The sequence below is a fragment of the Oryctolagus cuniculus genome, chromosome 4, assembly GCF_964237555.1.
Source record: "Oryctolagus cuniculus chromosome 4, mOryCun1.1, whole genome shotgun sequence".
NCBI classification, from domain to species: domain Eukaryota; kingdom Metazoa; phylum Chordata; class Mammalia; order Lagomorpha; family Leporidae; genus Oryctolagus; species Oryctolagus cuniculus.
The window spans coordinates 151,983,131-152,005,172 of record NC_091435.1 but is presented as its reverse complement, the minus strand read 5'-3'; the positions used below and the strand labels follow the sequence as shown (position 1 = coordinate 152,005,172).

At 53.4% G+C, this 22,042-nt stretch overlaps 1 protein-coding gene across 2 annotated transcripts in view; it reads left to right on the top strand.

The window, feature by feature from the left end:
- Positions 1–22,042, top strand: part of RFTN1 (raftlin, lipid raft linker 1) — a 233,501-nt gene that overhangs the window by 116,733 nt on the left and 94,726 nt on the right. For both annotated transcript variants that reach the window (XM_002716182.5, XM_051818491.2), the window contains exon 4: positions 12,720–12,828. In XM_002716182.5, coding sequence (XP_002716228.1) covers positions 12,720–12,828 — 109 coding nt within the window. The remainder of the gene's footprint in view (positions 1–12,719; positions 12,829–22,042) is intronic.

Genomic DNA, 22,042 nt, shown 5'->3' with positions numbered 1-22,042 from the left:
AGTGATTGCAGATTGAGAATACCAGTAACGTGGGTGTAAAACCCTTCTCTGATTCTCTCCCCTCTCTCTCTTCTCCCCTCCACCCCCAAAAGTCACACCAGACTCACTGTTGGCAAGAGTTGCAGACTCACTGTTAGGTACGGTGTGAGCATTAACCTTCAGTGCCTTCCAGTTTCGACCTGGTTTGAAGACATTTGGAATTATCAAGGAGACTTGGGGGGGGGGGGTGATCGGATCATTCTGGAGACCATTGAGCCACACAGCCTCTGGGTCACACGGGTCACTCCCGGAGCAATTAGAGCCTTGCTACTCAGACCATGTGCTCTCTCTACTCTACGTGCAGACGCTCAGGCCCCGCCCAGAGCCGCTGAATCAGAATCTGTGTTTCAACAGCGTCCCCATGATTTGTGTGCACGTTGAAATTTGAGAACTCAGGGCTGGTATTACAGTGAGCAGGTTAAGCCACCACTTGCAACACCAGTAAACCCATATTGGAGCACCGGGTTAAGTCCTGACTGCTCCTCTTACAACCCAGCTCCCTTCTAATGCACCTGGGAAAGCAGCAGAAGATGGCCCAAGTCCTTGGGCTCCTGCACCCAGGTAGAGACCTGGATGGAGTTCTGGGCTCCTGACTTTGGCCTGGCCCCTAGCCCTGGTCATTGGGAAGTAAACCAGCAGGTGGAAGATCTTTCTCTGTCTCTCTCTCTATGTCACTCTGCCTTTCAAATAAATTAAATAAATCTTAGAAATAAAGTTTGAGACCAGAGGTATTCTGTGTTTTCCTGTATGTAGCCACTAGCCATTTAAATTTAAAATAATGAAAATACAAAATTCAATTCCTCCACTGCACAAACCATATTTCGGTATAATCAGTTGCAAAATGTGGGTGGTAGCTACGTTATTGAACCGTGCAGATACAGAGTATTTTTATTATTTAAAGCTTAAAGGGCAAAGATTGAAAATCCCCAGACAGTCTAGAGCAGGAGGAAACGCTAAGCAAACTTTACTTTGGAAAATGGGCACTAAGTTTGGGTGGAGAAGAGGCTTCCTGCCCCTCACTGGGTCACAGCCCGCGGGAGTCTCAGGCAACCTGTTCGTGCAGAGCTGTCACTGTTGTTTTGCTCACCGATAGGAACCCCGTCCCTGGCAGGCAGATGTGCGTGTGTTCAGCGTCCTGTTGTGATAACATATTGCCAGTTGTGCATTATGAACAACATCAGTTCATGCTACATCTTTCAAAGTCAAGAGGAGTCTTGTGCAAAGATTATTCTAGAGGAAGAACTGCCTCCACCCCCACCCCGGTCCTGTTCCTGGGGGCTGCTCTCCTCCGTTCTGTAGCCTGGGGTTGGAATTCTTTCCCAGTACTGAAGTCAAGTTTGTTGTTTCTCTCTGGGCCTTTGAAAGTTAGCGGTGAATCCTCCCAGTGCTCAGTAACTGGCGACTTATCTCCCAGAGAGCAGGGCCTAACCATAAGCACGGAGACAGGATGTGGCCAGAGTTCGCTAGAACAAGTGACGTGCACCCACCTGGCAGTGCACAGCCCCCCGCCCCCCGCCAGGGTGTGTAGTGGGAGTATCACTTGCACAGATCTTGCCATCATTTCCAGAATGTTCTTGGAGGCACCAGACCTTTTTCAACACAAGTGGTGAATATCTGTTGGTAGGAGAGGAAGGGAAAATCAAGAGATTGGGCAGAGTAGGGCCTCTCTCGGGGGCTGATCCTCCTCAGTATTTCAGAACTCCCCAAGGTGCTTTGGTTTCAAGATTCAGGAAAATATTTTTTTCTTAAGTATGTCTTTTCCTTTTTAAGACTTACTTTATTTGAAAAGCGCAGTTACAGAGAGAGAGGGGGAGAAGGTGAGAGAGAGAGAGAGATCTCCCACTCACTGGTTCACTCCCCAGATGGCTGCAACAGCCGGGGCGGGCAGGCCAGGCTGCAGGCAGGAGCTGGGGCTCCATCCAGGTCTCCCACATTGGCCATCTTCCTCTGCTGGCGTCCCAGGCAGCAGCTTAACCCTTGCCACAGTGCTGGCCCCTTGCAAGTGTCTCTTAAGCTCCGCTATTAGGAAAAACTTTGAACTCCAGCCACCTCAATTTATTTTTTGACGATTCAGTTCATTTTGCAAAGAGCAGACATAAAAATCAGGGGAAGTCTCCCTGTATTTCTGAAAGCTGTTTGGGAAGCTTTGTTCCCTCCCCGCAGCCATACAGTCACCAGGACAAGAAATCCCTAAAGTCTCTGGCTCATCCACCCTCTCCTTCTGCAGTCACTTAACTCCGCTCTCTTTCTGTTCTCCTCTTTCTACCTCCGGTGAGCGCCCCTGCTTTGTCTTCTGAACTCCGTGACCCAGTACCACCTCTGTCCAAGACTCCCCTTCTCATGGGAATTACAGGGAATCCCGTCCTTGCCTTCGGGCCTTGTTTCCCGCTGCTCTGTTGCAGCCATTGCCGAGCCCCGCAGCGCAGGTGCGCCTGGCTGTGAGTTGGTCCGCACCAGCCTCAGACTCCGGATCACTGCTCACCTTCCCCTTCACGCACTTTCTGCCAGACTGACCAGTGTATCACGTCCATCGAAGGACTCATACTGTCTTCCATCCGGGTCTCTGCTGATACTTGTTCTTCCTGCCTTGTTCTGCAATGTCTCAGGACTAATTCCCACACCACTCCAAAGACTCGGCTGGGTGCTCCTTGCATTTTTTTTTATTTTTTATTTTTATTTATTTATTTTGACAGGCAGAGTGGACAGTGAGAGAGAGAGACAAAGAGAAAGGTCTTCCTTTGCTGTTGGTTCACCCTCCAATGGCCGCCACGGCCGGCGTGCTGCGGCCGGCGCGCCACGCTGATCCGATGGCAGGAGCCAGGTACTTCTCCTGGTCTCCCATGGGGTGCAGGGCCCAAGCACCTGGGCCATCCTCCACTGCACTCCCTGGCCACAGCAGAGAGCTGGCCTGGAAGAGGGGCAACCGGGACAGAATCCGGCGCCCCGACCGGGACTGGAACCTGGTGTGCCGGCGCCGCAAGGCGGAGGATTAGCCTAGTGAGCCGCGGTGCCGGCCGGCTCCTTGCATTTTAAAAAGTTCTCTGTTTGGGGCCTGCACTGTGGTGTAGTAGGCTAAGCCTCACCTGTGGTGCCTGCATCCCATATGGTGCTGGTTTGGGTCCTGGATGCTCTGCTTCTGACCCAGCCCCCTGCCGATGGCCTGGGAAAGCAGTAGAAGACGGCCCAAGTGCTAGGGCCCCCGCCATCCACATGGGAGACCCAGAAGAAGCTCCTGGCTCCTGGCTTTAGATTGGCCCTGCTCTGCTGTTGCAGCCATTTGGGGAATGAACCAGCGGATGGAAGACCTCTCTCTCTCTCTCTCTCTCTGTAACTCTGCCTCTCAAATAAGTAAATAAATCTTAAAAAAAGAAAGTTCTCTGCTCCGTGACATCAGAAGTAACTGAACTCTTGCTCACTTCTGTGTATATGTGGTTTATCTCCTTGTGTAGACCATACGTTTCTTGAGGGCAAGGCCTAAGTCAGTGCCTTCAATTCCTTATGTGCCTGTGGTCTAGCAGGAGTTGAACAGATGAATAAAGGAATCTGCCACTCTGTTCTAAAAGCTGTACCTATGACATTTATATTTATTAAATAAAAATGTTCTAAAAAATAAACAAACAAATCTTTGCATGGTTGGTAGTTATCTGTGAGTTAATGGGACTCAAGGAAGCCTTCTTTTCTTTCATGGATAAATCATTTTCAGCCCTGGTGTGTGCATTTTTTTCCCTACTACTCCTTAAAAAAAAAAAGTCTGACTATTCCACTTGAAACTGGTGTTGCTTTGGAGGATTAAAAAAAATCCTCAAAATTTCTTCCTGTTTCCCAGAGATAGAAAATTTGTTTCTGTCAGCTGACATTTGGTATTTTTTTTCCTCTGGTTGGAGAAGTGCCTGGTAATCTGAGTTTGTGTTTGTCACCATTTCTTTCGGTTCTTTCTAAAGGAAGCAAAAATAACCCTGTTGATTGATCTGCCCGTTCTCTCTCCTTTCTTTTCATAACTCAAGTTTAAACCATGCTCAGTGTCCTGGGAAAAAGAAGACATTGTTTAAACTCATGGTCTTTGAAGCCGTCGAAGGGATTTATGAGTTGACGTGAGATCTAGTCCGTGTTTATTATTTAAAAGTAATGTGTATCATAGTTTTTGGTCACACGCTTAGTATTTAAAAGTATAGTTTATAATAGTTTTATGACAGACGTTTATTTTTTAGTAACCTCGTTTTAGATCCATGCACAAGACCCCAGTGTGTGTCCAGCTGACTTCTTGGCACATCGTCAGGGTGATCCGAGGCTTGACCCTGCTGCCCCAGAGAATTCTGCGTGTTCCACACACTCACTGTAACACTATTTACATGCAAATCTGAGCTTTCCCTGGCTTCACAAAGGGTTCTCGCTGGCCCAGCCACTTGAGTGCAGAGGCAGGGGCTTGTGAAGGCAGTGGCCAGCTCCTTCTCAGTGGGGAGCAGCTGGCAGGGGCAGTGCCACTGTGGTCCCCCGCCATGTGTGTGTGTTTGATGCCTTCGTCATTTGGATGGTCACATGGTAGGGTGCTGGCTTCCCTCTTCTCTGTCCCTGGCGTTCAGCCTAATGCAACTCCTGCAGGGGTATTGTGGATGTGGCCCAGAGGCCGGTGCAGCTGCAGTCCCCAAAACGTGGATCCTCCCAGTGCTGAATTCTGGGGCTGGGCATTTGACGTGGTGGCTGATACAGCTCTTGGGGCACCTGCATCCCGTATCAGAGCGCCTGGGCTTGAGCCTCGGCTCCGCTTCTGATCCCAGCTTCCTGCTAAGGCCTGCATCCAGGGAGGCAGTGGGTGGTGACGCCGGGAGTTCTGTCCCTGCCACCCGCGTGGAAGAACTGGGTTCAGTTCCTTGGCTTCTGGCTTTGGTCTAACCCCTGGCTGCTGGGGAGTGAACAAGCAAGTGAGAGTCTTGCCTGTCTTTCTCTCTGCCTCCTAAATAAATAAATACAATAGATAAATAAAAGCAGTGTTTGAAAATTTGACAGCTATGACTAACATAAAAACATTTAATGGCTTCCTTTTAAAAAAATGTATTTGTGGGGCCAGTGCTGTGGCGTAGCAGGTAAAGCTGCTGCCTGTAGTGCTGGCATCCCATATGGGCACTGGTTCATGTCCCGGCTGCTCCACTTCAAATCCAGCTCTCTGCTATGGTCTGGGAAAGCAGTAGAAGATAGCCCAAGTCCTTGGGCCCCTTCACCTGCATGGAAGACCTGGAAGAAGCTCCTGGCTCCTGGCTTCAGGTCAGCACAGCTCTGGCCGTTGCGGCCATTTGGGGAGTGAACCAATGGATGGAAGACCTCTCTTTCTCTCTCTCTCTCTCTCTCTCTCACACACACACACACACACACACACACACACTTCTCTCTCTCTCTGCCTCTCCTTCTCTCTCTGTGTAACTCTGACTTTCAAATAAATAAATAAAATCTTAAAGTATTTGTTTATTTGAAAGGCAGAATGACAGCGGGTGTGTGTGTGGGAGGAGGTCCTTCCAACTGCTAGTTTACTTTCCAGACGGCTGCAATGACTGGGGCTGGACCAGGCTGAAACCAGGAGCCTAAAACTCCATCTGATTCTCCCATGTGGGTGTCAGGGGCCTAAGCATTAGCAGGGAGCTGGATTGGAAGTGGAGCAGCCAGGACTTGAACCAGCGCTAGTATAGGATGCAGACAGCTTATCTGTTTCACCATAACGCCAGCCCTGATTCAATGACTTCTTTGAAAAGATTAGGGGGTTTTGGCTACCTCTGGCCTGGGATTCTTCATGGTGGTGGGCATGGGAAGGGCACAGTGTCCCACTGTTTCCACCACCCCTGTGGTCTCCCCCGCACCGCAGTGACTCCCGTGCGGTGCACCCCAGCTCCTGCACCGTGGCTGCGCACCCCGCAGAGACCAGGTTGTTGGTAATCGTGTCGCTGGCAGAAACGGGAACGCGAATGTGCACCTGCCCGAAGGGAAATGGGCGAGGCGGCCCCGCTCCTGCTGCACACTCTTGTAGCTCTCGTTCGAGAGCAGAGTGCCTCGAGTGTGTAATTGGGTGAACACTCCTGTGGGTTTTGAGCTGGCAGCCGTGGCTTTGACCCTCTGCCCCCTGACTGCCTGGGAGACCACACCCCCCTTGGGGGCGGCGTCTGGGCGCCTCGGAGTCTGCTGTTTGTGCTGCAGTTGCTGTCTGTGTGTGAGCGGCGAGGGCCACACCACGCGCTGCAGGTCGTCTCTCCCTCCTCCTGAAGCTCCCTGGCCTCTGCGGCCAGCTGTGCGAACACGAGGGGACTTCCGCTCGCGGCCACAAGGACACCTTGCCCCCACCTTGTGGTGAGAAAAGATCCTCCATGTCCCGAACGACTGTTCCGTGTGTGTCGGCCAGGATTTCTCTAAATCTTTCCCCTGTTCGTTCCGATTTGGCCCAGGTCTTAGTAATGTCAAAGGAACGTGCGCAGCTCAGGGTGAGGCAGAAGTTCTAGACACGGATGGCGATGGTGGCTGTGTGACACTGGGCGCTTGACGCCGAATCGGACGCTTTGGTCAGTGCTGAATGAGGTGTTTTGCCACAACAGAAAATGGAAAGGAGTGAGGAAAGTGAGAAACTGAAGACTTTTGAGTGTAGCTCAGTAAGGGAAGCACAGAGTCCCTGCTTCCATTTCCTTCTTCCCTGGTCCTTGTTCTAGAAGGTTCCTGCACAGGTGTCCCGAGGGCACAGGAGTCTGCATTTCTGGGCTCTACACGTCTTTTCCCATAGATTGTCTCAGCTACCTTCCAAGGAAAATCTCTACAATAGGAACAGATACGACGCACCCGGCCCAGGAATGATTTTAGATTTAACAGGAGAATTATGAAGATGTTACAGTGGGTTCTCTTGTGCCCTTTGCCAGGTTTCCATCACCGTTAATGTCTCAGGTTGTCAGTAGTGCATTTGTCAAACTAAGAGACCGACCAACGCGTGTTCCTTAAATGGCAGATTTTATTGGGATTTTGCCAGTTTTCCTAGTAAATATTTCTTCTCATCCCCAGGATCCATAGTGCATTTTGTTGTCACTGGTGTGTTGGGATGGCTTTGTAAAGACTTTTGTTTTGAATTTTAGGGAGGGAGAGACAGAATCTGCATCCCCATTGGCTGGTTCATCCCTCAAGTGCCTACCGTGGCTGAGACTGGGCCAGGTTGAAGCCAGGCGCGGAGCACTCGATTCTGTTCTCCCACCCGGGTGGTGGAGGCCCAGTCACTTGAGCTCTGATTTTTTTTGACGCTTGCCTGGGCTCCGATGTGTCGTCTGCTTTTCCTTTGTCCCCAGCAGTGAGACCTGCTGTGTTTGTGCGTCTTGCTGGCTCCGCTGGCCACTCTGAGATCGGGGATTCCTCTTGTCTTTTTCATGCTTGGTTGTCAGGGCATCACCTCTCTGCTCAGTAACATCCTTCCGTTCCCACTTCATTTCCAAAAGTCCCCTCTGGAATGCTTGGGGTGGACCTTTCAGCTCTCCAGTGCTGTGCAGAAATGGGGGCCCCAAATAGGAGCTGGCTTAGACAGAGCTCTTTTTTAGTCAGTTTTCCCCAGGCTGTTTCTGGAAAATGACTAGGCAGCATGAGGATCTTTTTTTTTTTTTAAGGAACCAAGGTATTCTGAATGCAAACTAACACATTACTTGGACAATGTGCTGATTGAACAGGGTTATCACACAGTAAAGATAAACAAGACCGCATCACACCTGTTTGATGGTGTGGGCTAAATCAGTTTCCTCTTGGGATTCCAGGAAGCCAGGTACACTGGAGAGGAGGGGACCTGCCTGCGTGCCTGCCTGTTGGTTAGAGCCGGTGGCTGGGTGGCTCCCGTTCTCTCTGGAGAGGCTTCCTGGGCTCAGGCAGCATGCCCTGTGGATTTGCTTCCTTCTTCCTCAGGTTTCTTCCCAGTCTCTTTGCAATGGAGAGCCCCCAAGCTCAGCCCTGCACCCCTCTACCTCTGTGTGAGCGGGGATCCCATCAGATCCACGGGTTTTAATACCATCCGGAAGCCAGCGACTCTCAGATGTGCATCTCGGGTGCCCTCCCCAATGCAGCCCGGCCCCGAGTATGTATTCCTCTGTCCACCAGACGTTCCCCCTTGGATGTGTCCTGCATGTGTCAAGTTCAGCTCATCTGAAGAGGAATTCACCCTGGTTCCCCGAAGCTTGCAACACACAAGCTTTCCCCAGCATGGGTGTGGCCAGGGTAAGATCTTTGGGGTCATCCTCACCTGCTGTCTTCCTTTCTCACCCTCCTGCCGGTTCCCACGGAAAACCTTGAAGGCTCAGCCTTGGAAGCATAGCCAGACACTGTGAGCAACCCACTCGGGCCACTGTCATCCCCGCCTGCCCCGCTGAGGTGGTCTCTGAGCTGTCCCTACAGCCAGAGGGTCCTTTTAAAACGAATCAGAATTTTTCATTTGTCTCTGCAATGCCGCTCAAGGAGGACTTCCCCTGTCATATTAAATAAAACAATCTGTCTGCTGTTACCTGGTTGCCTATAGTCAGCCTCTCTCATCTCTTTCTCTGTCTCTGTCTCTCTCTCTCTCTCCCTCTCCCTTTCTTCCCCTCCTTCACTGAGCTCTGACCACAGGGCCTTGGCATGAGTTCCCCCTGTGTCTGGTTGTTTCCATCGCCCACCCCCTCATCTTCTACACATCTTCATCCCACGTTGCAGCTCCTCAAGGAGGCCAGCCTGAGCACCTGCCTTCCACACACTCCTGGTTCTCCTCACTCTGTTTTTACTTTGCACAGACACCATCACTCGTGTGTGCTGATGTCTTTCTCCCTCTGCTAGATTGTTCACTCACCAGGGCAGAGGTCGTCCCTCTGTCTGTGGTGCTAACAGGCAGTATGTGACACAGTGGGAGTGTGGTCAATGCATCTCCTCAAGTGAGTCCCTGTGAACTGTGACAGTGCTGAGAAGGAGAAGGGGAGGACACATTATAGATAATAACTCGTAAGCGGCGAGTAATACCGGGCAGGATCTGTGCCATTGCCTGTTCCGAGGGCTTTGCACATTTTTGTCTTGTTTCAGCCTTAGAATGATGCTAAGAGATTGCTCCACGGAATACTCCCACTAAACACTGCAAGAAACCGAAGCCAGCCTTTAAGTAAATACCCCAAAGGCTTATGGCTGGTAAGTGACTTGCCTCTGGCGAGTCCTAGAACCCAGCCTGTAAGTGCAGTAAAGCCAGTGGAGTTTATGAGTTCGGCACGGAGAGCTGTGGGGAAGCACGTTGCATTGTTAGTCGTGCTTTTCTAGGAGTGCTTTGCTGGATGGGAGCCTTTGGCTGTAATTCCCTCCCAAGGTGGCTGGCGGGCTCTCCTGCACCTCCAGCAGTGCGTTCTACTCCTCTCTTCTCTTGCTGTCTGACCCGCTCCCTCTGTTCCTGCCAGGAGGGGAAGCCAGCTGGGCTTCAGTGCCGGGGAAGTTTGGTGGTTTCCCATGTTCTTTCCCAGACGGATGCAGTGACTCAGCCTTTTGGGAAACGCTGATGTCTGCCCATCCCCCGCCCCCCAGGAGGGTGACCAGCACTGCTCAGCTGGGAGTCCCAGGTGACTGCTGCTTCTGGAGCCACTTGGTGGAGAGCGGACTACCTTCTCCCTCCTCCTAGGGCCCTCGATGGCCAGGCCCGGGGGCTCTTCTTGGAGACTTCTTCCTGGATGGCCCTGCTCCCAGGCCCCCGGAGGCTGCCGCTAGCAGGCTACCAGTGAGAAGCCCATTTGTGAACCGGTCGTGGCTTCCTCCTTAGAACTGCATTAGGTTTCTCTACTGGGCGATGAACTGTGACAGATGCAGTGGCTCCAAGCAGCCAGCGTTTATCATCTCCCAGCTTCTTATTGGAGCTCTCTGCTTCCCGCCCCGTCCTTCGCCCCATCGTTTTGCACTCTCCCGTGCGCTGGGGCTGCAGCCTCCTCAGAGACTCGGCTGGGGGAGGATCCACCCCCAGGCTTTGCCAGCCCATTCGATGGAGATCCTTGTTTTGTGCAGCTGTGGTCCAGGGGCAGCCCCCAGTTCCTGGCTCTGCAGCCATCTCACAACCTAACAAGCCTTCTCCGAGCCAGGGTGGGGTCTGGCGCTCCAGTCTGCCCCGATGGAGTCCTAGAATGTGATGTCATCAAGGGGGTGCCATCGGTCGCCTCTTCCGTCTTCACCGATCCTGCCCCACTCTGGGGGTGGAGTGTGAACACCAGGATGGGGAAGTGTTTAGGGGGTCATGTTGGGGTGTGTTTATCCTGGCTCCTGAGAGATGAGGAGCCCAGAAGTTCCCAGGGCGGCTGTGCAGGCCAGCTTTGTACTGGATTCCATGCTGTTGCGTGTTGGGTAGGTGGCAGGAAGCTAGTTTCTTTGCAACTGTGCCTTCACCTGGATCAGGCAGCACCTGCAGCCTCACAGGGCTTGCACTTCGAGGCCCAGGCCCTTGGGCAGCTCTGGGACTCTGACCACCTCTTCTCTCCTTAAGCATCCAGCACCCGCTATTCTCAGGTTGGAGAGCTAATTGCCAAAGGCAGGGAAAGCCCATTAGCTGCTCATCGGCTCCCTTTGCGTGCCCAGGATTTGCTTCTCCAAGAAGCTGCGGGGCGAGGCGGAAGTGTCCGTGGTTCATGCCGGAAGCGCGCCACCGCCTGTTCCTGTTGAGCGCCTGTTCTCCCTTGAGGGCAGCTGTCGTCGGGTCGGGTGTGCAGTGAAGCGAGCCCGAGCCGCCCGCCGTGGTGGTGGTGGTGGTGGGGAACTTCTCGTACCAGAAGCAGAGATGGCAGTGACCACATCCTGTACCCTCGTGCGTCAGGCTGTGAACTGCTCACGGTCAGCCGGCCTCCCTGTTCACGTCCAGGGGTTCCCTGGGTGGATCCAGGGTGGACCCACTTAAGATACGACAGGCTTCCAACTCATCGTGTAAAACCTCAGTGGCTGTTCCTAAGTGACAGATGGTAGCGTCCATGCCTCAGAGGAGATGGGGGGTTCGCCCTTCCCTGGCCCAGGCTTTGTGGTTTGAGAACCCACATAAATACAAGGTCCTGCCAATCAGAGCATTCGGGGGCTCTTTGAAAAGTCTGTGGAAAATGTGTATTATTTATAAAAAAAAACCCTCTTCCTCTTCCTGGATTTCAAAATCCTTTTGCTGTACGACCTCATCCGTTCATTGCGTTTTGCTTGAGAAGTACTCTCGTGCGTGCAACACTTCGGGTCTTGGCCGAGTCTTTCCTTTGGAAAGTTCGGGATCTTCTGCTTCGGTTCCTCATCACACGCTTTTTACCCGGAGGGCAAAGGAGAAGCTGAGTGCAGCCTCTGAGGAAGCAGTGAGATAAGAAGGCTGGGGTTCAGAATTGGGGCATCCTTGGGCACTTCGTTTCTGCTGGGTTGACCGGCTGGGAGTCGGTGCATACTATTACGTTTCGGTACCCTCCCTCTGAACACAGGATGGGTTAGAGGGAAAAGTAAACTGAAAACGAGCTGCTCACGTTGGCTTGCTTCGCGAACCGCAGTCGCACACCTGCAAAAACCAAATTCTCTTTAGTTTTCTTTCACTTTTCCATTTCATGTGACTCATACCCAGGTGGTGCATGGTAGCATAAGTTGCCTCCCACGCTGTATAAGAATCCTGGAAATTCACTTTAAACTATTTTAATAAAAAAAATAGCCAAGTTATATTCAGAAGCTGTTGGTGGGATAGGTCTCGGAGTCAGTGTGTTGAAGAGCTTTTTGATCCCTACTTGGTAGAGCGACCTCCGGGTGGGCAGGAGGGCCCTGCTTGTCCCTCAGCTGCCTGGAGTGGATGCCTGTGGTGGGAGCCCTGGGCAGAACTGGAGCCCCGGCTCGAGTTTCCACTCTCTACAGAGCATGTGCTGTCTGCCGCAGTGGCAGTGCCGCTGGTTACCAAGGAATCTCCTTTAATTTCTAACACCCACGTGGCCAGACCAGTTAGTGTCCTCCAGAGATCCATGTGGGGCATTTCCTGCTGGTTCTGATGGGCACGGCTTTGCTCTGTGTGGCGGGAGCGTGGCCAGCAAGAGCAGCCCACCATCTGTGTGTGCACATGTGGACATTGACCTTGGGGCTGAAGGCCTTGGCCTCACCCCATTGCTCACATGTGCTACCTTCCTGGATGTCGACTTGAACTGCCTCCCAGTATGCCTTTAGTGTATATTTGATAGATTTTTGCCAGATCGCTGTCTGTAGGATTAAAACCTTTTAAAGATGAATGGGGTGGGTGGCGCTGTGGCATGGCGGGTAAGGCTGCTGCCTGCAGTGCCAGCATCACATATGGGCGCCGGTTCGAGTCCTGGCTGTTCTGTTTCTGATCCCACTCTCTGCTGTGGCCTGGGAAAGCAGTGGAAGATGGCCCAGGTCCATGGGCCCCTGCTCTGTGCACTGGCAGTCATGAGCCCCTGGGACAGGTGTGTGACTAGGGCTCCGTGTGTGCTGTTTACCAGTTCTCTTGATGTGTTTCACATGATGATGCCTCTTGGAGGTCTCTCCGTGGTCTGGGTCTCTGTCCATTCTTGGAGCCGTTGACCATTGTTGTTTTTAGCAATGCTTTTCTGGCAGCTTCTTTCAGGGAAGAATCCGGGACTTCATTAAATACCCACTGATTATTATTTTTTTTTCTTTTTATAGTGTGCAAAATTGCAGTCTTCCTATGTGGGTGTGTTTCTCTGTCTCTCCAGATCTCAGAAGAGTGATGTTTACAACGAAGGCTACATCTTGGAATTAGACTGCTGCTCTTCCTTGGACCACCTGTCAGACCAGAAAATCATCCCCGAGTTCATTAAGAAGGTGAGCACATGGAGTGAGTCCCGGGCAGGTGAGCTGGCCTCGGGCAGGCTGGCCACACCCTGGGGGGCTGGGGAGCCGTGACCTAGACCTTGGTCAGTCTCCCAGGGAGCAGCCCTCCCACACCTGGCTCCAGGGGCGTTGACCCTGGAACGCCGCTGCGCCCCCTCCCAGGGACCCAGATTCTGTCTTCAGGGCTGGAGCAGTGGCTGACAGCCCACGTGCTTGCGGCTGGGGCCCCCTCACCAGACCACGCCCCCTCCCGATGGGGTGCACCTCCCCATCCCGCCTTCCGCTTGGGCTGTGGGCCTTTGTTGCTACGAGCCCCCCTGCCTTTCCTCCTCGGGACCCAGATTCCTGTGGCCGCTGGCGTGTGGTTGCACCACAGAGAGCTGGGGGCTGCAGGGAATTCCTCTCCACCCAGAAATGTCTGGTTTTGAACGTCTCTTCACGCTGCGTGAGTTTCCGTGCCTGACCGCAGGGTCCCTTTGAGTTTCAACATGATGTGGACTGCAGAAGGAATGTCCTCGGCCGCTGCCTAACGTCCGTCTCCTTCTCCTTCACCCCTCACCCCATCATGGCGCCTTCCGGCGTGCAGCCATGCATTGCCGAGCCACTGGGTTACGCCCTGAGAAGTGTGAGTCCTTAGGCGATCCCAGTGCCGTGACAACCTCGTAGCAGGCACTTAACACGACGCTGGCTGGTCAGCCCCGCAAGGTGGCCTCCTGAGGCCATCAGGGGACGCAGCGAGCATGAGATGTGTGAGGCTGCTGCCTACAGCAAGCTGCTTGTTCACAAGTGGGGGCAGACCGTAAAGTAAAAGCAGAAAGCGTAGTGAATATATAACCCAGTGGCAGAGTTGGTTGTTACCATTAACAGGTACTGTGACTGTGCCTCCTGGTTTGTGCTCTACTTGCAGAAGACTGGCAGTGTGGTGGGTTTATTTATGCCGGCGACACTACCGCCACGTGCGGCCACGATGTCGCTAGGGGACGGCATCACCAGGCACAGACAACTTTCAGCTCCATGAAAATGTTCCTGGACCGCGGTCGTCTATGTGGGTGCTCGTGGCTGTAACGGTGTGCACTGTTTGAGCTCCTGTCGGCTCAGGAGGGAGTTCATTCATAAATCTCGCTGGCGTGGAACAGGATTGGGAAGCAGGCCCTGGGGTATGGACAGGAGTGGAGGGACACGGGGCAGAGGAGCAAGGTGCCGCCTGTCTAGGCTGGAGGAGGAGGAAGTAGAGGAGGAGTCATGGTCCTTGTAGCTGTTCTGGGGCAGAGGGAGGGGCACAGGTGAGGGCTTGAGGCAGGGGGGAGCTGGTGGCATCTGGGCTTCAGAGAGGGGCTGGGAGAGAGGGTGGGTGAGGGTAGGAGAAGTGCTGGGCTGGCTCACAAGCAACAAGCTGATCATTATTTAAGAAATGGGGGAAAGTAGTTTTGTCACACTTGCATGAATGTAAGGACACGACTTTGGTTGTTTATTTTATCACCCATGTAGACATCTGTATAAGTAGGGCCATCTTTGAATTGATGCAGATAAAAGTACTTTAATCAACTCGAGTGAGGACATTGACTCCCAGATCTGAATACTGAGGGAAAATAATTTTGGAAATGGCTCTGTAATTAAGATTCGGAGGCATAGGATATTTGAGATTTTATTTATCTATTTGCGAGGCAGAGAGACAGAGGGAGAAACAGAGAGAGAGGTCTTCCATACTCTGGTTCACTCCCCAAATGGCTGCAACGGCTGCAACTGGGCCAGACTGAAGCCAGGAACCAAGAGCTTCCTCCAGGTCTCCCACGTGGTTGCAGGGGCCCAAGGACTTGGGTCATCCTCCACTGCTTTCTCAGTGATATGCAGAGAGCTGGATTAGAAGAGGAGCAGCCAGGACACAGCCAGTGCCCATATGGGATGTCAGTGCTACAGGTAGAGGCTTAACCTACTATGCCACAATGCCAGTCCTCTCCTTTTTTTTTTTTTTTTTTGGTTAAAGATTTAATTTATTGATTTGAAAGAGTTAGAGCTCTTCCACTGGTTCATTCCCCAGATAGCCGCAATGGCCAGGGCTGAGCCAGACCAAAGCCAGGAGCCAGGAGCTTCTTCTAGGTCTCCCACATGGGTAGCAAGAGCCCAGATACTTGTACCATCCTCTGATGCTTTTCCTAGGCCATTAGCAGAGAGCTGGATTGGAAGTGGAACAGCTGTACATGAACCAGTGCCTGTATGGGATGCCGGTACCGCAGCCGGCGGCTTGACCCGCTACACAGCATCGCCGGCCCCCAGATCTGCTTTTTTACAGACAGGTGATTTGATGCCTTTGTCTTAAGCCATCCAGATCATCGCGTGGCTAATGCTTTGCACTGTGCCCCGTCAGCTGTTCAGGAAGCAGGAGCCCGGGTAGCGGGCCCGTGGGATGCCGGATTCCTGTTCCGCAGGACGTAACCTCCGAGTTTCTGTACCCTGGAGGTCACTCACCAGTTTTATGTAACTTTTACCCCCCGCATTCTTTTCCACCACTGCTGATAAATGTGTATGTGCGCATCTGTATCTGATAACGCGTCCAGTAATTTGTTACAAAGGTGATTGACGCATGCTCATTCTGCATTGGTGTAAGAATTCTTCTTCTGGGGCCGGAGCTGTGGTGTAGCGGGTAAAGCTGCCGCCTGCAATGCCGGCATCATGTTTGGGTGCCGGTTCGAGTCCCGGCTGCTCCTCTTCCAGTCCAGCTCTCTGCTATGGCCTGGGAAAGCAGTAGAAGATGGCCCAAGTCCTTGGGCCCCTGTATCCATGTGGGAGACCCGGAAGAAGCTCCTGGCTTCAGATCGATGCAGCTGCGGCCACTGCGGCCAATTGGGGAGTAAATGAGCCGATGGAAGACCTCTCTCTCTCTCCTTCTCTTTCTGTGTATCTCTGACTTCCAAATAAATAAATAAATCTTATAAAAAAGAATTATTCTTCTTTAACATTTCGAAAATGATACGCTTTAAAACCCACTATGGCATCCTGCTCCTACCCACCCCTGGTGTTTAAATAAAAATGGCTTGAGCCAGGGCAGCGCTTCGATGTCTGACCAGGAGTTTGTCTGCAGGTGCACAAGGTGACTCTTAGGGTCATTCCCGCCTTGGAGCCCGGGTGCATGCAGCTGCTGTGACCAGCGAAAGTGCTCAGAGGAACCCTGAGACCACGCTGCAAGCGGTGGGAGTCTGCCCTGCCCCAGCCGGCAGTGGGCGTGGCCTGGGCAGGGGTCCTGAGTTTCTGGTTACTGGTGCTGGCTCAGGTGTGGTTTCCAGGCCAGTAGGTAGCCCTGATGGCCAAGATGAGAGGGGCAAAACAGTGGCACTGGGCCCCCTTCCCTCTGCCCGGCTCTTCCTGTTCTGAGCATGCTTTCTAGAGAAAACAGCCATGCGTACGTGCTCAGAGCAGAGGGGGCCCGGGGCGCGGGGAAGTGATGGGAAGTTTCTGTGGTCACACCGGTGGACAGCCACAGGGGGCTTTTGGGGATGGGTTTACTAGAAGCTCATTTGGGTATCTTCCTTGCAAATGGTTAAGGGCTGGCTCCTCTCCATGTACGTGGTGACGCTTGTTAATTGCCATGCCAGCAGGCCACGATGAAGCCATGTCCCTGGCTGCTGCGACTTGCAGTCATTACTTTTTATCTGGGTCATCATTTTGTGTGAGACAGCGGCTCCTGTTCCTATGACAAGTAGATCTGTCTTGGGATGAGACGGTCATTATCTCATTTTGTCTCTGTACCATCACGCCTGTTAGCTGTTCGGTGCAAACCCATTGGTGTTTTTTTTTTTTTTTTTTTTTTTTTTTTTTCCCTTTAAGAACCACGGCCCGGTATTATTTTTCCAACATGTGTTCTAAATTAGCAGAATCTTTTGCTGGAGGACTCGGGAGAGGAGGCGGGGGAGGGGCGCTCATTATTTCCCACAATTAGGGAAAATAAAGTCATTTGTGTCCCTGTCACGTGAAAGGAGCTGATGATGGGCTAATTTGCAGCCCTCTCCCTCCCGGTTTTCCACGGAGGGGTTGGGGATGACCCTGTTGCTTGCAGTGTGGGCTCAGGGTTCCTCTGAGCACCTTCGCTGGTCACACGCCGTCTGAGCTACCACGTCGTCTTGCTCTCTCTTGTATCCCGCTGGCTGCAGCCAGCTGGCCTCTGTGTAAAGTATTTTTTTTGTGGGCCATAGCACGTGTGAGATGCAGAGTTACGGGCAGACTTGGGGGAGGAGGATATGTTTGCCCAGCCCCGAATTCTCCCAGGACAAAGGGTCGGGAGGCTGTGGGAGAACAGCGGAGACTCAGCCCTTGTCCCAGAAGTCCGCGTGGAGCCTGTGCGCCTGGTGGGACCAGCAGGGCCGTGGGGGGCCCTGTGCGTTTCCTGTTCTCCAGAGCTCCCAGAGGGCTGTAGAGGACAGAGTGACCCTGTGCACGGAGACTGCACGCTTGTCTGCAGACCACTTGATGTTCTGGGGAACTTAGTGAGAAAGCACATTTATGCCTGGAAAGCACTAGAAGGTGTCCAGCCATTGCACATGAGCGCTGGTTGGAGCTTCCTGCTCAACAGGCCACGGGCAGTGGTGTCTCCCAGACAGGAAATGAAGCCTGGGACTGCTGCATCGTGAGCCTGGCTCCAGTCTCCCCCAGAGAGGCGGCAGTCAGTGGCAAAGGGACTTGGGGGCCGTGAGAAGGTTCTTGGGCCAGGGGGCCTGGGGAAGGTTCTGGAGAAGTGTGGTGTAGAATGAGGGCCCTGCAAAGGGAGTGAACGAGGCTGGCAGCCAAGGGGCAAGGTGGACAGGAGCAGGAATGAGGCCCGGGCAGAGAGCGAGCCAGGCTGTGTTTGGCCTGGACGTGGCGGTGGGAGGGTGGGGGGTGGTGGGGGGTGGTAGAGTTTTCAGGAACATAGAGCTGAGTCCTACCTTGGAAGCTCAGGTGAGTCAGGCGGGGTCTACCAGAAGGATGCAGGGGATGGCATGGAGCCCAGGACGGAAATAGAGGAAAATTAAAAAGAAACAAATCGCCTCTCTTCTCTCTCTCTGAGCCCTTTGGCTATGGGATGTGCACTTGGCCCCTGTGTGTGCATCCAGGGTCTGTTGGCACTCACAATGGGTTTTCAGTGTTAAGGAGCAGGCAGGCCCTGTCCTTTCACTCTTGTCACAGCCCTGCGGAGTCCCATCCCTGTTTATGCTGGCAAGCAGTGACACCCAGAAGCTAGGCAGCTTGCCCAGAGTGGAAACTGCGAATGGCAGAGCGTGGGGTTTCACGTTCGTGGCCTAGGGACAGAGAAGGAGGTTGGGCTTGGGCGGCAGAGGGCGTAAGCAGCGTGGGGTTGGCGTGGGGAGCCCCTTCCTTGCAGGCATGCCCCTGGCGGAGGCTGGGGCTCCCGGCCTCACTGTCTAGCTTCAGCTTCTCCTGGTGGAAGCCGACCCTTGGTGCCTGCCGTGCCAGGTGGGACTGGCGCTTTTGCCCTGGGCTCGGCTCTAGAGGTGGGCTCCTTTCGTGGTGAGATCGGGGCCTGAGTGACCCAGTGACGAGGGAGGTCCCACACTGGACCAGGTGTCGGGAGGTGGGGCAGCCCTGCCCTGTCAGTAAACCAGAGGGTGCCACTGCCCGGACCTCAGGGGAGGAGCCTGACAGATTGAAGAAGTCTCCGTGGCTCCTCTTAAAGAGGCAGAGTACCCCTGAGTCTCGAGGACTGTGGTACGCTGCCTGCGTGAATGAAGAGGACTTCCTGGTTGATGGCCGAGCAGTCAGCCCTCGTTTCCACAGGCGCTTGTATTCCAAAAGCAGACAGACTGATAGCAGAATCCGAGGCAGAGCTGGGACCCGAACCGAACCCAGGATCTCCTATGTGGGACGTGGTATCCCAAATGGTAATTCTTTTTTTAAAAAAATTTTTATTTTGTTATTTTTTAAAAATTTATTTGACAGGTAGAGTTATAGACAGTGAGAGAGAGACAAGAGAGAAAGGTCTTCCCTCCATTGGTTCACCCCCAAATGGCTGCTACGGCCGGCGTTGCGCCGATCTGAAGCCAGGAGCCAGGTGCTTCCTCCTGGTCTCCCATGCGGGTGCAGGGCCCAAGCGCTTGGGCCATCCTCCACTGCACTCCCTGGCCACAGCAGAGAGCTGGACTGGAAGAGTAGCAACCGGGACCAGAACCCGGTGCCCATATGGGATGCCGGTGCCTTAGTCGCTGCGCCAAGTGCCCACCTCTGGAGTCTCATAGTTAGTGTAAGGTGCCAATGCAGAGAGGAAAGGCAATGAGGTTCAAAGGCTGCCCTCTTGTCACTGCACCCCAGCTGCCCCAGACCAGGGGACTCTGGACGAGTGCAGATGGTGGATCTGGAGTGGGGGGAGTGAAGGTGGGAAGCCCTTAGTGAGCTTGCGCAGGCGCACTTCGGTCTGTTAAGAGCTCAGGTGGTCACGTGGTGGAGGTGGAGTAACCTTTGGAAACACTTAGGGCGAGAGCGTTTTGGGAGCAGAAAGGGGGTCCTTTGAGCCTGACCACCACGAACAGAGGCTTGAGTGATGTGGGCTAAGGCGTGGGGGTTAGACAGGGGTCGCAGGAGCAGAACTCAAGCCAGGCTGAGAATGTGGGTCCTTGTCTTCCGTGCAGTGCAGAGCCGTCAGAGGGTTTTAAGAGCGAGCTAGAGAATGACCCAGACCGACCTCGTGGGAAGATCAGAGTGGCTGCAGGCCGTGCCTGGATGGAGGAGGGCAGGAGTATATGCCGCTGGGGCCTGCTGGAGCAGCACAGTGCGGGCTTGAGGCTTAGCTGAGGTGGCTTTGCCAGGGTGCAGGTGTGCAGAGCTGGCAGGGCTGTTGACAGCCAGGCTCCCGGGGGCCTGGCAGACTGGGAGGGCCAGGCTGGGAGTGGCTTGTGCAGCTGGGGGAGCGGGGCCCCTTTGCTGAGCTAAGGAGCAGGCGGCACAGGCTGTCCACTCTGCATTTCAGGAGGTCTGGCCAGAGGTCTGGGCTGGCAGGTGGTGATTGACACCATGGTCACGGATGAAATCACCCAGGCAGGAAGGGAGGGAGGGTGTGAAGGAAGAGGGTTGAGGACTGTGCCCCGGGGGATTCCAGCACGCTCCGCTGTGCAGAGGAAAGAGACCGAAAATGCTGGAGAATTCGGGGACTGACTTGGAGCGAGTGGGTGCTGGAGGGTGGGGGTGGGGGAGGGTTGTATCTGCAAAGGAGATGCTGTCCACAGTCGAGGTCCCTCAGGCAGGAAGTAGGAAATGGCCCTACTGGGGGTTGGCCTCATGGTGCAGCAGGTGCAGCTGCTGTCTGTAATGCTAGTGTCCTGTATCAGGGAGCCGGTTCAAGTCCCAGCTGCTCCACTTCCCATCCGACTTCCTGCTAATGCGCTCAGGGAAGCAGCCAAAGATGGCCCAAGAGCTTGGGCGCCTGCCACCCACATGGGAGACCAGGGTGGAATTCCTGGCTCCTGGCTTCAGCCTGGCCCAGCACTAGCTGTTTTGGCTATCTGGGGAGTGAATCAGAGGATGGAAGCTCACTCTCTCTCTCCCTCTCCCTCCCTCCCTCCCCTCTCTCTGTGTCACTGTGCCTTTCAAATATATATATGTGTGTGTGTGTGTGTGTGTGTGTGTGTGTGTTTAACTGTAAAAGAAACGGCCCTGCTGGAATGGCTGTGTCACTGGTGACTCCCGTGGAACCTGTTGTGGTGGCCCCTCCACTCCCAGTGTGTAGTTTCACAAGGTCTGAGCCAAAATATCTCAGGGTTACAGTGGGAAGTCACTGGCCTTGGCTCATAGAACTCATATTTTCCTGTGTCATTCCTAGGATGACTGAGTGGGGATTATTTTTTGCATTTTAAAACTTAAATTGTTCTTCCTGTCCACGAGTTAGCTGAATTATCTTCATTAACTTTCCTTAATGTAATTTTTATTAAGCAACTGAATTTTAAATACCTGACCTGCAGATTAGAAGTATTATAAGTAAAACAGTGCAGTTTTAGGTCATTTTTAGTGTTTAAAACACATGAACTCGTAATAAAAGAACTTGTAATGGGATCAGAAAAAAAGGGCTTTGGAGCTCTAAAGATGGGGTTGAGACGCGCACAGCATGGAGGGGCGGCCTATTGCTGGTGCTGCGGGCAGCTGGCCGCGGTCAGGCCTGCACGCTCTGCACTCTCTGCACAGTCTTTGCCCTCAGCGCAAGACGACAGAAGCTGTGCTAGTGGCTGACGGCTGGAGCAGAAGCAGGTGATGACCCCGGGGGAGGTGGATGCCCAGCTCCAGGGGACCTCCTACCCTCCTGGGAAGTGCCCCTGCTCCCCAGCCCTGGTTGGGAGGAGGGCAGTGGGGTCAGGGCTCGGGTGACCTCACCTAAGGCCAGCCTGGGGGCTCCTGAAGGGGAAGGGGAAGGTGAAGATTGGCTGGCGGCTTTTCCAGGACACAGCCGGGGCACTCAGATGTCACCTTGTTCCTCCAGCATCACGGTGGCCCCTGGAGAACTCTGCCATGGACAGGCTGGGCCATCCTCTAGGCTCCGGCTCTGCAGCCTCTGAGCTGTGCTTGCCTACAGCATGTCACGGTGGCAGCCATTACTGGGTGCAGAGCTGGAGTCCCTTCCTGCCCAGCCAGCGGCCGTTGTCGTGTGGCCCCAGGAGCAGCGCCCTGGTCCAGGAGGGGAGGGGCCAGGCTGATCCTCCAAGGGGCCGTGGCTCTGATGAGGTCTGTGTGCAGAACCTGCCTCCTGGTTTACCTTGGCGTTCCTTGGATTCCACTGGAGAGCATTCCTTCTGCTCCGATCCCCATTGCTATGAGGGAGCGTCTCAGTGCACAAAATCAGTGCAGAAGCCACTGACCACTTCCAGCGGTCCCCAGCCGGTCAGCAAGAAGTGCTGGCCAGTTTCCTTCTTACTCATTGTTTAAAATTTTATATTATATTGTATATATCTTTACAACCTAGTATTTCAATAAACGTAATGAAATAGTTGCCATGCAAATTAACATAAACATGATTTCTCCTTTACAGTTACCCTTTTTCTTTGTGATAAGAGCCCCTAAAATCTCCCCTGGTCTTATAACGTGGATCTCTGATCTGCTCATTCTATACACTGACAAGGTTGACCCTTTGGCTTAATCTTCTTTCGTCCCCTGCCCTTGTAACAGCCGTTCTCTCCCATTTCTATGTTTTCAGCTTTTTTTTTTTTTTTTTTTTTTAAGATTCCATATATCAGTG